Source organism: Heliconius melpomene, chromosome 13 (assembly GCF_056956725.1).
Source record: "Heliconius melpomene rosina isolate 202511_hmr_F chromosome 13, ASM5695672v1, whole genome shotgun sequence".
In the NCBI taxonomy this organism is placed as follows: domain Eukaryota; kingdom Metazoa; phylum Arthropoda; class Insecta; order Lepidoptera; family Nymphalidae; genus Heliconius; species Heliconius melpomene.
In genome coordinates, this window is record NC_140401.1 from 3674039 (window position 1) to 3697218 (window position 23180).

At 31.0% G+C, this 23180-nt stretch overlaps 1 protein-coding gene across 1 annotated transcript; it reads left to right on the plus strand.

Annotated features, from left to right (window-relative positions):
• Positions 1-775: 775 nt before the first annotated feature.
• Positions 776-3748, plus strand: LOC146532503 (cuticle protein 19-like). The gene is made up of 4 exons (XM_085196169.1): positions 776-940; positions 1109-1205; positions 2130-2384; positions 3333-3748. The coding sequence occupies exons 1-4, from the start codon at positions 830-832 to the stop codon at positions 3413-3415; spliced, it is 546 nt and encodes a 181-aa protein (XP_085052295.1). The 5' UTR covers positions 776-829; the 3' UTR covers positions 3416-3748.
• The last annotated feature ends 19432 nt before the right edge of the window (positions 3749-23180 follow it).

Genomic DNA, 23180 nt, shown 5'->3' on the forward strand with positions numbered 1-23180 from the left:
TTTGTATGTAGCATGTTTTTTTTAACCAATTAATAAACCTACTATTAAATAATACCTAATATTATGAATAGAAATGAAAAGTAGGTAAATTATTTTATTCAAATCTGCATATGCATTTTAAAGATATATTAAATCTAGTCATCCTTGAAATATTGAATAAAATTAATGAACGAGTAAATACTTAAATACATTTTTATATAAATATTATTTAGTCTTCATTCCTTTTTCTATATATTATTAAATGAAAAAACAACAATTAAAAAAAAATTATATTGATAATTATCACGATTGGAAATTTTATTTGAAACTCAAATAAATAGATAAATAATAAATTTAATCCTGATATCGAGGCAAAGCCCGGCGTTAAGTTCCGCCACTCAACACGAAGTGCCTCCAGAATTCAGCAGAAAGTGGGGAACGAAGTGTCATAACACAAGGTTCCCTCTGCCTACACTGTTGTGTGCGGGATACACCGTTAAGTTGATTTTAATTTTAGGGAAAAAAAGTTAAAAAGTTATAAAATTCCACTTTTCACTGAAAATAAAATTTGGCAACGCTGGTACGTATATCTGAATGTATATAGTGCCTTACGAAGCTATTACAATACGAAAAGTCCACCTGTACGTAGTAAGTGTTGCAATCTTATTTACATGCGACGTCATTGTAGCGTGCGAAACTTTTCTCATTTAGCTGCAGGAATCTAAGGAAACATCTTTTTCGAGTACCAAGGCTAAATTAACTAAGGCCATTTATAAAGGCCTGTGAACCCACCATTGTGTTACTCAGGCAGTCAGTTTATAGTGAAATAGTCGTGTATCCTGTGGTTGCTATGTGTCGATTTTATATATTGGTGGTGGTGGCGATTGGTTGTGCTCAAGCGAAACCCAAGCTGAACCAAGTATTTAGTCCAGTTTTTGAACCGAAATACGAATATTACGATGTAAGGAGCTATTTATTGTATTTGTATCGACACTGTTTATTTTTTCTTGACTAGAATATTAGATGTGGAAATACTAATTTACTATATTTAATATTGTTTACAATTCTTTGTGCCCATTTTAATAATGAAAATTAAATTGATAATTAAAAATGTGTTGACTATGCTTAGGATCGTCCCCGATACGCATTCAACTATGGCGTGGCGGATCACTCAACAGGCGACATCAAATCACAACACGAAACGAGAGACGGCGAGGTAGTTAAAGGTAAGCTTAGTTTTTTTTATTTTAATATTATTTAAAGTTAATTGTTATAATATTTTAAGAGCTAGCAATCGGGTTTTTTTGGGTTATCTATAAAATGTGACATAATTGTTGTAATGTGACCTAATCTTACAAAAAATTATAAAATATTAAAAAAAAAATTGTAACAAAAATTTTGGTGGTTGTCGTGGTTGTAGGTTCGATTCCCATTCAGGGAGATTATTATTTTTATTTCCCCATTTCGTTAGAAAAAGTAGGTTGTGGAAATTTGTATTCCGCCACTTATTACATAATATCTCGAATTTAAGGTAAAATGGTGAGCGGAGTGTCATCAGCCATTTTATGAAAAATCATTCTTTAGTATCTCGTGATATTTCAACCATTTTCATAAAAATAATATTTTTTCCTCATAATAAATAGCAATAAATAACCATATTTGATAATAAATCATCAAATAACAATACCATATTAGATAACAAATATTACGTTCGTTAAATAATACTCAAATATACAAGTTCTAACTTCAATTACTAAACAAGGAGCATTGTTTGAAAACTATGCCGCCATTAACGATTTGTTAGCACAAACGTCTAATGATTCAAACATGAGATTGGGAAAATTTGTTACGACGTCATTTTCCATAATAGCGTCATTGTTCGTGAGTGGAAAATATGGCGTTTGAATTGATAAAATGATAAGGTAACTTATTAAGTTATTATACAATAATTGTTCATTGATAGAGCTGAAAGGCTTATAACGTAATACACGTGTATATACAGTAGGTACATAGATATATAGAATTCCACAGTTAATAAAAGTTTTTTTGTCTTTCGAAATAATACCTAACGATTTTTAAAAGAAAATCACCTTACATAATAATGAGGATAATAAACATTTTTTTCAATTAAAAAACATTATAATTTCCAGGTCAATACTCTTTAGTAGAGCCAGATGGCTCTATCCGTACAGTGGACTATACAGCTGACCCAATTAATGGATTTAATGCAGTAGTGTCAAAAATTGGGCCCAGCTTACACCCTGAACCGAAAGTTTACCATCCCGTAAAACCTGCTGTCGTGCAGTACATAGCGAAACCTGTGCCAGTGCCTGTGCAAATACCACAGCAAATCATACAGAAACAAATTATACCACAACAAGTGTACGCTTCGGCGGCGCCTTTCTGTAAGTATTATGAATATTATGTTTTGTATATAATATCAATGAGACCAGTCGTGGCTCTAGGACACAAACGTTGTATGTTCGATCCCCACTCCACGCAATCTTCCCAAATTCGGGCGGAGAACGGAGAACAGGTTGTTTTGACACTAGGTACTTTTGGGCCTATCCCTTTCTATCTGCAGCTCAGAGAAAAATATAATTATGTAAGTGACATTTAAAGGCTATATTCATAAAACTAACTAATAGCTAGTTAGTTTCATTGAAAACCTACAACAAACGTAAAAAAATAAGCACAAGCCCGATAAGATATAACAGCGCGTACAATAATCTATTGTTTAATTTCATTCTTTAAGGATTGGATTTTACTTCTATTTATATGATAAAGAAAAACAAACATATTATTATTTTTTGTATTTACAATTTTTTTGGATGAATTTTATTTTCGCTTGCAAGCTTAGTATAATGTCTATTATATACTCGTATTATAAAATTAATAAAGAACACAAGGCAGTCTTGACACAGGCACTCTTGAGCGTGAGACTAAACACGACAATTGTGGGAACGATTCCGACCCCGGGGAACGTAATATTTAATATTTTCACTTCCTCGCTCTAATAGCAAAACAAAGCGCGGCGTTGAGTTTCGCCACTCAACACGCATTGCTTCAAGCATTCGGCGGAAAGTGCAGAACGGAAGTGTTTCGGAATGTTCCCAGGTTACCTCTGCCTATGCTGGTATGTGCGTGAAACAATGTGAAGTTACAAAAAAAGATTCAACTGACTGTAAATTTTATGATTGTGGGTCTGATTGTTAGAGCGATGAGTTCCACCATTCAACAATCAATATCTCAGAATCGGGCGGAAAGTAGAGAACGAAATGTCAGTACGGGGCAAAACGTGAAGAAAACAGTAAAAAAATATTTGTATTTAATTAAAATTCTTTCTATTACAGTATACCCGAAGTTTGGTGGCCACTTTCAAGACTACGACGGCTATGACATTGACGAACCTTCAAATCATTTCTACCAACGTTGATTCTTTATTTATAATTATGATATAATTTCTGCGAAGAATCTAGTTTTAGAAAAGTTTTGCAATTATTGATTTTGACGGATGAAAGATTAATTATGCGGATGAATTTTATATTTCTGGCTTTTGTGACAAGTGGTGCCATTTCTTTGTAAAGGTGACAGTAAATTCTTCTACACCTATTAAACAGTTTTTTTTATTAAAGCAACGATATTGTCAAGGTCGTTCTTAAGCATAATATTTTACTTCGTTATTATTTTAATGATAGTTTAGTATATATAGTTATAGTTTAGTATATTTTGATAACACAAAAACGAATAAATGTTTTTTTAATTTATATTCTTTGAGTCTTACTTCGATCCATATTTAATATCAATAAATTGCGTAAAGTTATTGACTTAAAAGAAACAAAAAGTTTATTGTGGTATTTAATAAATACTGAATTTAGTTTTGCTTTGAAATATGAAAACAAAAAGCTAACGAAACAAAATATTACTTTCTTCATACTAAAGTAAAAAAAAACATATTTTAATAATATCTTTATTAGTGAACAATCACTAGAACATTCTACCAAATTTATAAGTTTTACTTATATTTATTTACAAAGTAATTTACGCCTGCAGAAATATTATGAGCAATATTAATCTTGAAGTCGTTGCTTTTTTATATTTCAGTAATAATTCAAACGTTCGGTTCATTCGTATCTGTATCAACATATATACGGTATTATAATATTTTTTTATTAATATATTTTTATAATATTCGCTATATTTTTAACGAAGTTAGGTAAGTTAGTAGCCGGTAAATGACTTTTTTTTATTAATGGAATTCAACGCCGTGCTTTACCTTGTTACCAGTGAGAGGAAATTTATTTATTTCTTCGAGTTCTAATCGAACCTGCAACCGTTGCGGGTACATGCCACGACGGTCTCCATTTATTATTTTTAAAAGGACAAAAACCAGAAAACTATGACGACTAGAACTTTATATTCCCCTGTCATAGATATAAGTTGTCATAGTAGAGTGCGAGTGCTTTATTATTGCGTCAGGCACCGGATAAAAGGATTTTCTTCTTTTTCTCAGTTTGTTTATCAAATGTATTCTAGAGCCGTACGATTTTTAACGGAAATAAAATAGAAATCCAATGAGTAAGTGGACGATCCTTATTTTTTTGAGAGAAATTAATTTGATACTAAGTTTAACCTCGAATTGGCTAGTCGAAGTATTGGTTAAAAAATGAGAAAATTATATATTAATATTATTACAATTTATATTTTTATTAAATCGCTCTTAGCTTACTTTTTAATTTGTAAGTAAAATTATTTAAGTTGCAGGATATCCGTGGTATTGCGTATAATGATTTATATCATTCCTATCTGATGATCCAGCTCAGTCAGTCGTTGTCTCGAAGGTATTTGACATTTACTTAATCGTGACTGGCTATGTTGAACCGGAACGAATTAAATGCTCATCTTGAAATATTCAATGCTAACTATAATTTTATTTTTACCTGTATATATAAGAAATTTTATTTAAATAATGTATAAGAAAATATACATAGAAGGATTTGAACCCCTTTTATATATATAGTCTCATCTCATCAGAATTAGTGCCTACAATCGTATAAGTTTTATCAGTAATATGTCGTAAAAACGTATCTTAAGCTTAGTTGGCTAAAGCACCTAACATGCTATTAATATCAATGAATAACTCAGCCTGTTCTTATACTCTGCTAGATATAGGCCTCCTTTAGGGTACACCAGAGAAATCGATCTCGGCATCCAGTCAAGGCCAGCAGTCTAAAATTTTTATAAAAAATAATAATCTATTCTTTTTAATATTGCAAATATATATTTCGTACATATCTTTAAACAACTAAAGAAATTGTATTAAGAAATTAAAATAGATAGAGCTAGTCTTTCAAACACCAAGTGATAATTACATAGTTATATATCAATCATTAACAGAATAAAATTATTGGTGAATGCAAAAATCATATAGAATTATCTTCCATAGGTAGGTACTATTAAATCATTAATCTGTTGCACTTAACTACTTAAGCAATATCGTTACTGCTATTTTAAGTTTAGTCAAAATTGCGTCAAACCATATCTCTGAAAGGCATCTATCTAGCGTTGACAGAGAGGTACATTTTATTTGCTAATTGTATATGCCTTTGTTTGTTTTTGTTTGCTTCACGCTGAATCCCACATATAGCAGAGTAGACAGAGGGAACCTAGGAACCTAGTGTTAAGACAATAAGACTCTTCCATTCTCCACTTTGTGTCGAATTCTGGAGCCCGCATGTCTCTAGAAATGTTGTGTCAGCGCCACGACTGGAATTTATATGTCTATTACTGCTTCTCCCTGCTTTATTAGCTACAAAAATCATTAGAATTGGAAAAATAAAATAACTTTTAAGAAATGTTACATATTTAGGGTTATTTCATCAAAAGAAAATTGTTTGGACGCCTAAATTAGAATCCAGAACGACGAATCCTTAACGTGTACATTCGTATATGCTAGTTGCGACATCCAAATGGTACTTATAAAGCTTGTAATTAAGTGCTAAATCAATTTTGAAAGCGTTTGCATAGATGGTTAGTGTGGCCATTTTGTTTGGTCACAGCAATTACATCATTGTACTATGGACACAGAGTTGGGCTAAGCCCCCGGCGTTACTGGTCGAGTGACATTAAAAAAGTATGAGAAAACCAAGACCTTTCCGTGTGTAACTATGACATCCGTCAGTGATTCTTCTTGCTCATTTCTCTGAAGCAAATCGCTGAATCGTATTGGTATAGCGCAAAGTGCGAGCGCCATCCATTCTCTTCTAGCTTCTTTGTTTTAGAAAGAAGGAATCCTGAAACCTAGTGTTATAACACTCCGTTCTTCATTTAGATACTTCCTTTCTCCATTTTCTGTCCATTTTTTGAGGCAAGTCAGTGATTCTTCTAGCTCATTTCTTTAAAACAACCACTGCCTCTCATTGGTATAGCACACAGTACAAGTACCAACATTCTATTAAACTAACGATTTTGATATTTAGTAAATCGTTTATAAATCGTTAAATTTAGTTAACTGCTACGTTGTTCCGTAATACATATCTTTACTGCGCTGTTAAGTTTGCGTTAGATTTTATTTATTTGAACACAGCTTACGAAATATTTTTGTAAGAGAATAATAGCGGTATGAACAATAATCAATTTAACGCCTGTAATATTTTTGAGATGTATCAATTATATTTCAATGGATAGGATTCTGCGAGGTCGTACGTTCGATATCTTTTATTTATTGTTGTACGTGATATTAAGAATAGTTAAATTTAAAACGTGTTATAGTAAATGTAATTTAATATTATTTAGCTACTTAATTTTCATAAGTAGAAATAAAGAGTACATTCTACATACAGGTCGAAGAAATCCTATGTAGACAAGAATTTACATAAAGTTTAAAGAAATACAACAATTGTTTTAGAATTAAGTTTAGATTCGCATAGTACGATTCAAATAAAAAATGACATTTTTTTCATAATAATGACTCACATTAGACATTGATATTTCTTTTTCCGATTGTTCTCAGAAGCACTAGCCTAAACTTCTTGGCAATGAATAATGATTAATCGATAATTGCAAGTACAGTCTGAGCTATTACGATGGTACGGATACCGGCATTATCTAACAAAACGCTATCAACATTAAGGGTAATAAGATCCGTTGGTCCGATACCAAAAGTTACATCAAATTAAAATGGCTTCATCTAAACTTTTACTTTGACAAAATTATATGTCAAAAGATTTATCCTGTGTGTAAACTTTGAATTTTAAATTGTGTCAATAAAATTGTTATTTATTATTGACCTTAATTTGGTAAATTTTTATAGTAGAAAAGGGCCTAAATATTGTTAAATTATAGCGTAATTATACAAAATATTTACATACGTGTGTGTATGTGTGTTATTCTGACGTGTAAGCTATATTAATGTAAGATTTCTTCAAATCCGTTCAGCAGGTTTTGCATGAAAATTGAATAAACATTCGTCCTGTGAGGATTTTCACAACTATACTATTAATAGGATTATTTCAATAAATAAATAGCTGAGATTAACTGTGAACGCAGAGCCAAAATATCTGCGTAGAAAATGGTGTAAAAAGTTAAAATTTTTGTAGACGACACTTTGAAAAGATTTTTTAAGATTCTTAAGAGACCGGAATAAAACGGAAAATTACATAAACTTTTCTACCCAATTGAAGATACAATTTCTTATCGTACCTAATTATAGAAAAATCACAACCGGACGAATGGACAAATACTCTAGTTATTTACAACGAAAGTTGATATATGAAATAGTTTCAGCTGATTGCACTTTAGTTGAAGGTTACGAAGAAAAATGAACGTTAATATATAATGTAACATAAAGTGTTTACAATTAAAGAACAACCTCAATCTGAAATGGATATTTAAAAGCTTTAGATTTAGTATTTACTGTCAGCATTAACTGCTTTAACGATGTATCAATGTCCTTCTGTGAAAAAAAATGTACTTTTCGAAAGGCGTCCCAACATCGTCGCTATCTGTCATGATATTTAAATAACACAAGTTAACATTGGTCCAGTGTATGTATGTATTTAAATGCCCTTGACTTTTAAGAATAACGCTTCCGACGCGACAATACGCTTAAATATGAGAACATAGATATTCGACAAGACAACTTGAAATGTATTGATAGGAAGACTATTAGGTATTTGGGTGATTTGAAGGGGACAATTTTTTTTGTAGTATTTTCTAAAAGTTTTCATAGAATACAAATACAATAAATGCCTTACAAAATACCTATATGTAGTATTTATCGTTGCAATAATATTAACGGGATCGGAGTATCTCAATACTAGGCTCCCTCTGCCTATCATGCTATTTATGGGATACAGCGTAAAGCTAAAAAAAATATTAGGCCACAATTTTATAATTAAGAAAACTCTATTCATTATAATGCCTTCAATAAATTATATAATTAAATAAAAATAACTTTATTTTTTGATGCTTTATCAATAATAATAAGAAATCTAAAAATCTTTGGCTGATGTCTACTCTGGCTTGTTGACGTACGACTGTCCGGTGCAAGTACCTACAGTGTAGTGACGATCTCCGTACAAAGTGTAAAACGGATCAATATATTTTGCCGTAATTGGACAAATTGCTCACATTATGTCTTTTATCGGAACACCAACTGGAACATGTACGTAGAACTTGATTAGTTCGTAATACCTCTGTGGTTATTATGTTAAATGGCTTAGATAATGTCATATGTTCAATGTTTATATGATATTTTTATTCATTCTAATATTTTTTTTTATATCTTTGCCGTCGAGTCGAGGTGCGGTGTTGTGTTCCGCCACTGAACACGCAATGCTTTCAGAATTCATTGGGAATGGGGAGGAAAGAGTTTTAGCACTAGACCCCTTCTGCTACTTGCGGGATACAGCGTGAAGCTGAAACATAAATTATAAATGTATGTTATATAATAGTATTAGAAATATAGGATGTATTTTCATAGTGCGACATTAAGTTCTGTCACTCAACACTCTATATCTCAAAAATTATGCCTACCTAGCTTTATAGCGCTGCATCACACATGAGTGCTCCCTATATTTCTGCCCTAAGGAGTAAGGAGGAAGATTATACTTTATTCCTTACATTTTTTAAATATAATTCACTCAATAGAACTTGTATATTTTAATAACAACAGTAGATTTAAAAGATAGCACAAAGCTATAGTCATATCATTTCTTTAAAAAAAACATTAATTAATATTTTTTACACCAATATATCTTCAATTTGCTTCATACTCCATAGATGTAAAATATTTTAACACGTTTAACTAATTTATTATTAGAATATAAGTATAGATGGTAGAATGTAGCCTCTCAATCGTGATTTGAAACGTCGCGTCGTGAAATAGAGCTTGTCAGTTCGTGTGTCGTCCGGCCATGAGGTTCGAGTAGGCAGAAGAACTTTTGCTTATTTAGTTGCAAGTAGCTATATTATGCTTATTTACAATCGATACTAATTACGAGGCAGTCGTGACGCAGGGGCTAAAGAGTGTAACTGTAACACGACGGTTGTGAGTTCGATTCTCATTGGGGGGGGGGGGGGGGGATAAATTATTATTTATTAATATTTTCATTTTCTTTGTTCTGGTACCAAAGCAAAAGCGCGGTGTTGAAGTTCGCCACTAAACACGCAATGCCTCGAAAATTCGGCGGAAAATGGAAAACAACACAAGATTCTAGTTGTGTACCCTGCTATATGCGGAATACACATTGAAATTAAAAAAACAATACGATTAGTCAACCAACACATATACTGTATTATGAAAATTATTTAAAACTTTTGTGGAAAGATAAAGTGCGGCACCAGTACCACCATTTGACATACTATATGTATTCGAGCAGAAAATAAAGAAAACTGCGTTTTATATGAGGTTCGACCTTGCTTGCTTAGAGTGTATTGATACTCTGATTGGCGGAACTCAACGCAGTTTTCCTCGACACTAGAGTGAAGAAATGGAAAATATTAAATATTTCATTTCCTCCAATGGGAATCGAACCCACAACCGCGTTATTAATATATATTATTATTATTAAATTACTTTTTAGATATAATAAAATAATATTTTATTATTCATCTGCCTGCCTAATATTCCATATTTAATAGCTTAGTAGCATTAAACTTGATTCTGATACAAACTGATGAATTATTTCAGATTCGTGTTCCTAACGGCCATGAATATACTCTTCGAATCTTTTGATTAGGGTTTTCTTTGCATCCTGCTACAGTTTAGACCTAGTTTTATGTTATTTATTAGAGATTTAATTATAGTCTTCTAAAGAAGGTAAAGGTTAAGCAATTGTTTCAAGTGTATTACTTTCGATTAGACGCACCTCATTTTACAACAAAGTAAGCAACTAAATGGTGCATAATCTTAGCAATTTTACGATAGCAATAATTTAATAAGTGTAATACTGACATAGAAAAACAATTCAGGGAAAGATTTTCGATCAAATTAAATATGATGATGTTGTTTTAAAAAAAGCCTTTAGTTATTATTATTTTTATAGGTTTAATTGCTTTGAAATTAAATTTTAAATTTTATAATTATTTTTAAAATTAATTTTTCAATCATATCTTCTGCGCAAGCAAATACTAAGCAGTGATTGTTCACTTCAATGTTTAACGGTTTTGTCTGTTTCACTTGCTTAAATAAAAACAAAATTTACAGCATAGTAGTTATTTTATTGCCAAATATATGTTTCCTAATGTTGGTACGAGTATATAAGATTTACACGAAGTGATAAAAACTACATTACAAAGTTAGGAAATTATAATTTTTATTGTCCTTTTATTGTGGATGTTTGATTTTTTATATTGTTTTTATTACAATATAACATGGACATGCACTAATTACTGTAGCTTAATGACTGATTCTACGAACATCACTATATTTTGAATATTAACTTTTTCTTTCGTAATAATACTTACCTTAAAACCTCAGATTAGGCAAGTTAAGCGTGCAAATGTAAACGTAGGTTGCAAGATTCATTACCACTCGAAGAAATGAAATATTCGGGAGTGTCTTACAAGGAGGAGAGTGCCTTAACACTAGGTTCCCTGGTTCCCTCTGCCCTGCCATGTGCGAGATAGAATGTGAAACTAAAAAAACTAATAGCACCACATTTTAGAAGCAGGAAGGATTGTAATAACATATATTAGGCAACGAACTCCAACAATGCGAGTAAAAAATGTAACCTCTAAAACAAATTATCCTCCCGATCTCGTTACTTGTTGGCGACGACAAAAACTAGATTCGATGACATTTCGAAAAGAACCTCGTGGGTGACTGAACTTTATTAAATTAAGAATACTTATTTGTAATTGTAACTTTTATATCACCTTTGATTATATTGAATGTTTTCGTAGATAAGAAGTTTTTGCACATGCATATATTATTGCAGTAAATTAATAAAATGTTACGATTTATTTTATTAAAAAAATAATAATAATAACCTTCCCGCAGTATCTCGCACAAAGCAAGGTAGAGGGAACCTAGTGTTTAGGCACTCTGTTCCCCATTTTCTGCAAATTTTTCGAGGGATTCTGAGTTTAGTGGCGGAACTTTTGCCTTAGTATCAGAGCGAACAAATGAAAATATTAATAAATAGTAATTAATTCTCTCAAACAATCAAACCCACAATCATCATGTTACAGTCACACCTTTCTACCCTTGCGCCACTACGACCTCTTTTTGTAGTAAATTAATTAAATATGACGATTCCTTTTTTTTATTATATTTTTCAGAAGATTGACATTATGTTTGAAATTCAAGAGTCATTACTTCTAAGTCACCTTTTTAATCGAACTTAAATGTCATATGTTCTTTAAAAAATATAATTACAACGTACCACTTTTTTTTCAGTATTACATACAGTGTGTTTTTTTTCAGTATTAGTTTAATTTAATCGATAGTAATCAATAGTAAATTAAATTTAATCTAATTTTCTTAAATAAAAAGAAAACTATATTGTATCACAGTGTAGAAATATGTAGCGATATATTTTAGGTATCGATTTGTTTTTCTCACCATTTTAAAAACATTATGCATCAGTTGACGGGATCCCAAGCTTTATTTTGCCTAATCTTTAAATATTAAAACAGACCAAAAAGAAACATAATCATTACCCTCAAAGGGAAATGAATCCACAACCATCAGCTAAATACTTCTGAGTTACGCCATGCTATCACACGTAATAATACATATTTAAAGCAGGTTAATACTGGTGTTAGTATTAAGAGCGCGTATTGTTAAAGGACTTATTTATTATCACATTTTATATCACGTCTTGATAGAGTGCGAGCATTTACATATATTTACAATTTGCAGTTGGCCTTCAATACTTTTTATATATACTTCGGACATCACACTACTCATTCCACTCGAACATTATTTTAAAGAAAAAAGTATTCCGCATATAGCAGGGTAGGCAGAGAGAAGCAAGCACATCAAGATTTCAAGGCACTGTGTGTTGAGTGGTGGAACTCATCCCCGGAGTTCTGCTATGGTGCCATAATGAAAATAATAATAAATGATAACTCATTCCCTCAATTGGGGATCGAACCCATAACCCTCGCAGAACATCATTGTGCCTCTGTGTCATGACGGCCTCCAATATTATAAAGATTGCGCGCAATTACGATAAGCGAATACGGAGACATGTTTCAAACGTACACTGGTTTTTTAATAATGCCAGTTAGCTCGTAAAAACGCTATCTAAATAGTTTAATTAAATATTTACTTGTGGAATTGTAAGATGTTAGTTTTATTATGTGCTGTAATTACCAATTATAATATTTATTTATTATATGGTTATCGTAGTGGTGCAAAGACTTAAAATTTATTAGTAGGTATATATTATTTGTTTTCATTTATTTTAATATTTGTCTGTATTTAAAAAGATAAAGAAAAAATACTTTGATAGCCATTTTTCAATCATTTCCAATATAAGAGGATAAGGCTCAGTAAACAGCTAAATATTATGAAAAGTATAAAAAAGCAGCATTACGACTTTTGCCGCATAGCAGGTCGGGCAGAGGAAAGCTCCGTCATGCTGGAAGCATACTGGAAAAATTCAATTTTCCTATAATAATTATTAGTATGGTTTATATAGTCTTCGTTTCCGTTTCCGTTACAGTTTTAATTATTTCCCATAGCTGTCTGATTTAAAGATTTCTCCAAAACTCTATGATTAAAATAAATCAAAAATTCATTAGAGTTCCGTAACTTTTTAGGAAAAAAGCAACCCCTATAAGGTCACTTAGTTGTCCATCTGTATGTCTGTTTGTAAAGAGCCTTCATGCTAGGAACGCTTGGAAATGTCGAGTTGAAAATCAAACCATATAGGGCCCCATAATGTTTTTATATTTACTTTTACATAATTTATTTTTTTATATAGTATAAAATATTTAAATATTCAACTTTTGAGACGGTATGTTCGTAGTAAGTACATTTTTTGTTCCTTAAAAGTAGTGTGATAAGTCACAGTCGCTCTTAATATACGGTAGCCTTGATTTTTAAATACCAATCTTTATATGAGAGTAATCTTATTATAATATAATTGTCATTTTAATTGTTTCAATACTTTAACTCAATCAGTTAAGCTTAAAAAAATAGATAGATAAAAGTTATTGATATGTAATATATTGCTGAAGCTTTTAATCAAAATATTATAATTATATTTAATTAATTACTAGGATTGTTAAATGTAATATGAAACAGTTTTTTTTTATAATTCAATAATTAAAGTGATTTTTTTTCATTTTATATTTTTTGTATAGCTACCAATTAATTTATTTATAACTTTGTAGTGGAGATATTATATTAAAAATTAATTGTGAGTTATTTTTATATTTAAAGCTACTGTTATAAGTTATAAGATTATTACAGAAAAAGTATACCTCTTTAAGCTATTCTTCTAATGAAAAATGATAAATGAATCATTTTAAATCCAGGAAATCATTATTGAAATAAACAGATGAAAAAAAACTTACATAGGTTTTGTATAATAATGTTAATATAATATAGTAACTATTCATACTTCATAAATTGTCTATTACTTTTGAAAATATTTTTAGATTGTATATATAACAAATCCAAATATTATATGAGGCCAGTCGCGACTGCAATCGCGATAAGTTGTGGGTTCGATTACCAACCGAGGAAATAAAATATTTAATATTTTCATTTCTTGCTCTAGAGTCGAGTCAAAGCTCTACTTTGAGTTCCGCCACTCAACACACAATACCTCCTGAATTCGGTGGAAAGTGGAGAGCGAAGTGTCTGTACACAAGGCTCCCTTTGCCTACCCTGCTACATACGGGAAAAAATAGCGAAAAAATATATATCAACATATTTCTCTTGTAATGAAGTGGTTCTATTTCAAAACATTACAGTAAAGAATCAACATTATCGATAAACACAGTTTACAGAGTAAACATCGCAGCACGTTACATTATTGGGTATTTGTATAATATTTGCCATCAAATTATCATGTTTTACTAATAAATTTAGATCATATCTCAGCAAGTAGGTGCAGCTCTCTCAATAGCATTATCAGGGTCTAATAAAATTGAAATTGTGATAGAATTAATTAAATATCTTTAGACGGTAAAAATTATAGACATCGATCGCCATATACTCGTAGTCACTTGACTAGGAAAGGCTAAGAATAATTTTATATGATGTAGAAATGAGAGGTTTCAAGCAAAAGTAGATAATTTACTAAAACATCTGAAAAATGTAGAACTTACTAGATCAGTTCTACAATGTAATTCAAGGGCCATTAGTGGATTGTTTAAAATTAGTTTAGCTAGAGAAGAAGCTAGAGAAGAGCTTTAATGCAAGTAATAAAAAGGATTCTTAAACCCACAATTGGGTCGCAAGTCCAAGCCCAACCCACGGTGAATCCATGGAAATTTTAAATATATTTTTTTAAGACATCCATAAAAAGATACTTCTAAATGAATTATGATAATACTGTACATTGGGAATAATGGAGAAAATTTTACTATTTTTTTTTCAAATCAAATAGAGACAATGTTGATTTATCTAATTGTATAATTCTTATACATTTTAGAAAACATAAAAATTTAAACGTAGCTTGATTGAAACCCACGACTGTTGAACGCTACGTTCAATTTTTTTCATATATTTTCTAAAATGTATTTGTCTTTCCTACACTTTAAGATGTAAAGAAGAATTGTATAATTCTTAATGATTAAATTAAAATAGTTAAAACTAAATTACTTATGATAAAAATATGCAGTTTTTTAATATCTGAATAACAATTTTAAAATAAAGCTTCTAAAACTTCATTTGCTTACACTATCCTTTCAAAATAAAACATCTGGCGTCATTATTATTAAACTTATTTGTAACATTTAAAAGAATTTACAATTAGCACGTTCGTGATAAGTATAAAGGGAGTACACGAAGCTATTTCCCCGCGATTATACTGGCAACTCATAATAAGTCACGAACTTACAACACCGATGATATGCTTCTATTTACTGTTTACTTGCGAAATAAGCGCAGAAGCATCTCTTTCATAACCTACATATTGAATAGAAACTGACATAGATTTTTTTTGTGTGTTATTTTTAAATCGTATTGTCATATTAGAGAAATTATAATTAACCAACCACAAGGGCTCCGCCCCAATCCTTTCTAACAATATAAAAAAATCTATTTTCCCTTCTGTCAACTAAATATAATATAACCTACAAAAGTATTATAATTCATCAAAAGTCTAGACAAAAGTCCTTGATAGTATAAATGTCAGTCTTCTATGGTTGACGCACAGAAATCAACTTTTTTTAATATTTATAGTTTTCTAGTTACATGCGAAGTGTTTTTCTTTAATTCCTTATTGGAATAAACCCAAAAAAAAAATCCACATATTATTACATTTGGTAAATTTCGGAGGTATCTCAACGTGATATATAATATCATAATTTTATTTTGGCTTATGACAAAAACAATTATTTTGAGTATAATTTCTAAAAATACATATTTTCTGAAAATTCTTGGTTTTGTAAACATTTTAAACTTATTATTGATATATAAAAATGTTTATACTTCTTTACTGTCTACACTTATATACTATCAAATACTAATATTATAAAGCTGGAGAAAGCTTCCTCAGTCTATTCTGCTATATACGGGAAACAGCGTGAAGCTGAAAAAAAAAAACAAAAAAAAACTACGAAGAAACATTGCAAGAACAGGAGAGCTTTGGAGCTTCCGCTGCGTATACCATCCCTACTAAACTTAAATCCATACATTTAGTAGCAATCCACGTAATAATTTTACATACAAAACGTAAACGCTATGAACGTCTGTGATGTTCGATACTGCTATTAACTATTACGGATAGCTCCGTTTCCCCAGTTGAGATCCAGTGTAATGATTGTTGATTTGCTATCTTACGTGCGTACTAAACTTTGCTTCGTAGGTGATATTTATCTCACTTTTTCACTTCCAGGTATATTAGGCATTTTATTGATGGTGTAAAATAGTAATGAAGATTTTGTAACAGTTGGTTAGTTTTATGCTCTAATATCAAGAACTTTTTATAGGAAATCTACACTATTTGTAGTGAATATCTACGCGAATATATGACGTCTATCTTCATCTCAAAGGCCGGCAACGCACCTGTAGCTGCACGGGGTCGTGGGCGGCGGTGATCACCACCGGGTGATCCGAACGCTCGTTTGCCTTGTCTTTTTTCCATAAAAAAAAATTGAACTAGTCATATAAATAACATATCAATTATCGTCATTATATGTTTCTATTGTTCAAAAGTAGTAAAAAATATGTGATATTTTAGAAACAGTTGTCAAAACATCGTCTAACGGTTTACTATTTTTTTTAATTTAATGTTCAAAAAATGTTAAAAAACGCCTTGCTATCAGCCTTAATATGTTAGAGAATTTCAATGTGGACTAATTGTAATTATGTAGTACATTTCAGCTATATCCATTTCTGATAACGTTACTCTTCATTTGAATAGAATTGTATTTAATATGTAAATTCAGCACTAGTTATATAAAAACTTGAACACGCCTACCTTGATATTATCAGAACTATTATTAACGTATTTATTTCATGCATTAATTAAATAAGGTAGGTATCGAAAATATTGTCATATTTTTATATCACTAAAAAAATTACGAAAATACGAGATTTTCAATAATTACACCTTATGTGTTTATGTCAAACAAACACTAATGAAAATTAAACAAACTTTACAACAAGACATTATTAAATAAATAAAATGCTATTTTCTGAAAAAAGGAAATCAAAATTTTGTAATAAAACAAAATAAATTCTAGAGTTATATTCATTAATTAACCAAGCTATACGTAACTGATATGATTGCTTCAAGAACACGTATTAATATTAATAGAATTAAACTAGTTTTAAATATATTCTTCGCAAGATTTTTGCAACAATGTTACAAGTGTAAACTTTGAAATAACATTAATATAATTATAATGATCAAAAAAACGTACAAGAGATAACTGAACGTCATGTTTATCTTGTTGTCTTATTTTTATAATTAAAAATGCATATTTACTTGGTTTAAAGTAAGGCTACCGCTTTGTTAACACAAAGTTCACGCTATGTCTCGAGACAGGGCGGAGTTTAACGAATCTACGAGTATATAATATTTGTGACATCTTATTTAAAAAAACTTACCTCACACAAAAAATTACCATATATTTTGTATCTAAGGAAGATAAATTTAGTTCTAATCATCTTAATAAGTTTATATATTTAATATATAGTTTTAGATATATAGCCATAGCTTTCGACACGTCGTTCTATGTGGTTATTCCACTAGAGATAAACAGAGCATCTAGAAAAATATAAAAATATATATATAAATCTTTCCTTACAACTGCTTATTTCTAATAATCTATTAAAATAAATTATTAAAATGAATCAGGCCAGTCATGGCGGAGAGGCACAAAAAGTGACTGTAAGCGCTATTAGTCGTGGATTGATTTCCATTCGAGGAAATTAAATATCTAATATTTAGATTTCTTTTGAGAGGCATTGCGTGTTGAGTTCTTCCACTTAATACGCAATGCCTTCAGAATTTGCGGAAAATGGGGAACAAAGTGTTCTATCACTAGGTTCTCTCTGCCTACCCTCCTATAATATATAATACGGAGAACAGAGTAAAACTAAGAAAAAAACTTAAATTAATGTACAAATGAAATATTAATATACATATATACAATATCCTTTCAATATATACAAGTTTTGATGTCACACAAATGTTATTCAGAGTATTCATAGTGGGCGTTATAGTAACTTTGGCATGCACTGTCTTGCCTTGTAATAAACGACTAGCATTATATGGGAGGAGACGAGGGAGCTCCTGTAAAGGTGCAGTCAGAATACATTATATGCTGGTTTGGTTATTTAACATAACACAGTGAAAAGGAGGTGTCATATAAATCCATCATATTTTAGATCATTTTAGCTTCACGCTGTATCCCGCATGTAGCAGGATAGTCAGAAGGAGCCTAGCCTAGCCTGGAGGCATTGCGTGTATCATCTTTAAATTCTATATAAGTGAATTCACATCAAATTCAATACATTAAAATCACCGGCGCACCCATAAATGGTATAATTTGAAAGGATTCTGGAAACTTGATCGATAAATTACACGTTCTATCACAAGTCACATACGTAATTACAGCAATAGTATTATTAATTTAGGCGTATCGGTTCGTATTTGAAACAAGTAAATCAGCTTCACGCTGTGTTCCACACACTGAATGGTAGGCAGAGGACCCTAGTGATAAGACACTCCGTCCCTCATTTTCCACCGAAATCTGGAGGCATTGCGTGTTGAGTGGCGGAATTCCACGCCGCGCTTTGCTTCGACACCAGAGCAGAGAAATGAAAATATAAATTAATAAATAAATATTTAATTTTCTCGATTGAAGATCGAACCCAGAACCCATCGATTTTACAGTCACTTCTCTGTGCCCACAAAAGTCACACTGTAAAGTCGGCTTGAAACAAGTAGGTATGTAACGGATACCCGCCGGATCCCGCCCTAAGCTATTATATATTACCATACAATAAGCCCCCGAAATGTACACTTGTTGTCTCGAAGGTTGAACACGCATCGTGATGTTCATATTTAAAATGGAACCTTCTTATTGGAACCTTCTGATAAATCATTTATTGAAAGCAATCTTGATGGTATTCGGCCGTGGCTTTTCTGTGTTTGGAGATTGTCATTGTATTCTATTGAAGATCAGTAACTTTACGTGTCAAGTGGGGACGTGACATCAGGTAGCTTACGATATTACAATATCTATACTAAAAAGGGTTCTCGTTTTAATGGTAGGGGTGCAGCTTATATTTATTATTCCCCGTTAGACATCATTCAATTATATAGAAATGTTTTTCTTATTAATTTAAAAAAAATAAAAATGATGTGTTAAATAACAATTTTGTAATTGAATGATTTGCAAAGAAGACACCAAAATATCTAAACATCCATTTTCTCAAGTTTGTGCTAGCGTTTTTGCATTTTAATTCGAGATGTTGATCGCTTCCGTAGCCTTTAGCGCAAAACAAATTTAAAATATAATTATGTATAGAATAAATAATTATGTATAGTAAATAATAAAAAAAAACGGCCGTCTATATATATTTTTGGAGTTACAATTTATGCTACAAAAAACTTATATATAAAATAATGAATAAACATTAAAATCTACCCACTCTCTGCCTACAATAGGTTTTGTAGAGTAGTTGCGTCATCAAGTAATTGAATTGTTAAGGCCTGACACGAGACATCTTTCGTAAGGCTGTAGACGAAAGCGATGTCATTATTAATTAACATAGTTAAGCTGCTATGTGTTTATTTTAAGAAATTTCTAGATATTATACTAAAATGTGCTAATCTTTGCGTTAAATCCGAATTAATCTTACAAAACTAGTTCGAATTTAGTATATAATTATCTAGAGACGATATATGTAATAATATTATGAAATCTCTCTATTAATGTGTACGGAATATTCCTATATTGTTTGTAAATAAACGATATTTTATATGTTAATATAGTTTGGACATAACCTCTTAGCATTTACGTATATGAAAGTAGAATGTGGGAATTTAATAAACTCATTACATATAATTATATTATATCAGTGCTACCTCACTGGTAACGAGGCACAGCGCTTCGCCAAAGAGTTCCGCCACTCAACACGTAATGTCTCCAAAGTTCGGCGGAGAGTGTTACACTAGGTTTCCAGGTTCCTACATTGCTATGGTTACAACGTAAAGCTAATAAATATATATCAGATTAATACTTAAATTATGTATAATCATTAGTACGTATAATGATCTCTAAAGTTAATTTTATACTGTTTGCACTGTGTTGTGTTGCTGTGTTGCACTTTGGACGCACTCATAAAATCTTTTAAGTCTCAAACTCACCACATCAGAGGGTAAGATACCGTCAGCTCATCCTGCAGGAATCCAGCGCAGTACGCGAGGTTAATAAGAAATCGTTGGCGGTAGTTTGATATAATAATTACGTCAACTGACAGATGAATGCCACCTCAGTCTACCAGTGACCGCGGGCTACTGCAAAGTGTTGGAAACGTCGGGTTTCCAAAATCCTTAAATCCTTAAATAGTTTCATTTAAAATAAATAAATATTTTCTATTAGTATACAAGGCGCGCTTGCATCTTTCAAACAAGGTTTGATGCATCCGACCTTGCCTTAATACCTTTATTTGGTTGTGCCGTAATTACGTATGGTTATCTATTACATTATAGAACATTAGCTTGTTATGGAAATATAAAGTCGGCTTTATTGGACTCCTGTAACCATTATAAGGAACACAATGGTGAGATAGCATCTCCGACCACTAACGAAATACAGCGTGTTATTAAAATGATATGTAATGTTTTAATATTAGCTTTTGTTTTGTTGAAAATTTTATATTGCTTTGTTTACCTATGTATATTTTTATTAATTTGGTTTGGAGTGTGTTTTAATATTTTAGTATAAAACAAGAAAATTTAGTACTATCATCTCTACTGAAGTTAGTATCTCCAGAGGTACGCATCAGCTTACTACATATTAAGAGACAAAATTAGTATGTTTCTTGGGAAAAAATATTCACAAAACTAATTTTTTTTGAGTTTTTTGTTGTAATATATTGTCCTATAATATCCTAATTTTCTTTTTTTTTTAAAACTATTTTTTTTTTTGTAATTTAGTTTAATAAAATATAAAGAATCTTAAACTAAAATACAAGTCTGTACTGTAGGTAATTCCAATAAGGAGTATGCTACCAATAAATATTAATGAAAAAAGTCAACTTCAAATGCTCCATCCCGTACGCAGCAGGAAGAAACATTAGACACTCCGCTTTCCACTTTCCGTCGAATTTTTCGACACATTTCGTGTTAAGTGGCGGAACGAATGGCTCAACGTCGAACTTTTGCGTTGGTGCCAGAGCGAAGAAATGAAAATATTAATAAATAACAATACATTCTATCCGAATCGAACCCACAACCCTCGCCTGTAAAGCGAGGCGCGAATTAATGATTGTGACTAATGACAAGAAATTCTACCATTCAAATACTTGTAATTTATATGAATACCATTCAGTACAATTACGATTTAAATTGCACGTAACAAGGAAGTTAGTTAAGACCGGTTCAAAATATTATTAATGGAGGAGGAAGATCTTTTTGTTCGAGTACGTAGATGGTGATACAATTTGATGTTAAATAGGTTTTTGTTAGTTATTAAAAATGTTAAAATAGTGTTTTTGTTTAATGTTTTTAGTAAAAAGATTAAAATGAATATTTAATATCATTCATGGTCATATAATATTTGTAACATTTGTTGTTTTATTTATTATATTTTTTAAGAAAATTCTGTGGGGCGCAGTGTGGTGGTTTATTAATAAAATATCTTTATCAAAACGTAGAGGCTTCATGCATATAATATACATCGTCGGCGTCAGGACCTAATAAAAAAATAATAAATAAAAAAAATAAAAATATTTATTTTAGTTTTACATATGAGCTACGTAGAAAGTAATGAGACCAACCTAGTAAGTAACTAGTATATTACTAGTACTTGTAACAGGAGGCCCCGAACCTAGATATATATATTTTTTAAAGTAGATATTAAAAATCGCCTCAAAAGGGGTTACTTGAAAAAGGTGCTAGATTATGCTGTTTTATCGACCCGGCGTGATTATAAGCTTATTTATCATTTGACCACTGCTTCAAGTAAGCATTCACATTTTTTAAAATTTTCCCGGGAGAGAATCGGGCTCGCAACCGTCGCATATAGTAATAGTTAATACATAGTTCACGACTTGTTGTAGCTTAAGATAAAGATTAGTGTTACTTTCAACCGTGGTAATGTTTTTCCATAATTCAAATTGAGAAATATATCACGATAAAGAAAGTAATTTATTGTAAATTGCTTCGGTTAGCAAACATTACAAACACCACTCGCCGAAACGTGCAATTTCTATTTAGTACTTATATGAGGTGATCTAGCAGCTCTTTTCAATAAATTTCTGTAAAAGACAATAAATAATACTTTATTAGAAATAAATATTTAGTAGACCGTCGTAGCGTAGATGCACAAGCTTGCGACTGAAAGCGCGATTGTGGGTTCGATTCCCACTCGAAGGAATGAAATATTTAATATTTTAATTTCCTCGCTCGGGTAACTTGGCAAACTTGAGAATTGAGTTCCGCTACTCAAAATGTAATGCCTCGAGAATTCGGTGGGATGTGTTTGGTTTGCTCTGCTTACCCTGCTCAGTACAGGATACAGGTGAGACAAAAAAATAGTATTTGGTACTATGTCCTCAAAGTGTTATCTATATTTTTTTGATTTTCATAAATAAAAGATTTAGACCTAAATTAGATATTGAAAAATTGAAAACTATATGTGATAAGCCTCTAACATTTTTTTTCTCTCTAGGCTAAAGCGTCCTTAGCAGGCTACCACTTAAAATCAAAATTTCAAAAAAACGAAGATAGTATTATTTACCGACTTTATGTTAATTTTATTATGACAACAATTTATAGCAGCTACTGTGTAACTCCATAATAGCAGCTACAACCTACAGGATACGTGTAATATAA

Excerpts from the sequence above, each read along its gene's own strand:
- LOC146532503 (XM_085196169.1), top strand. The coding sequence starts at position 830 with ATGTGTCGATTTTATATATTGGTGGTGGTGGCGATTGGTTGTGCTCAA. Across the intron at positions 941-1,108 it reads CGAAATACGAATATTACGAT|GATCGTCCCCGATACGCATT; the intron begins GTAAGGAGCTAT and ends GACTATGCTTAG. Across the intron at positions 1,206-2,129 it reads AGACGGCGAGGTAGTTAAAG|GTCAATACTCTTTAGTAGAG; the intron begins GTAAGCTTAGTT and ends TATAATTTCCAG.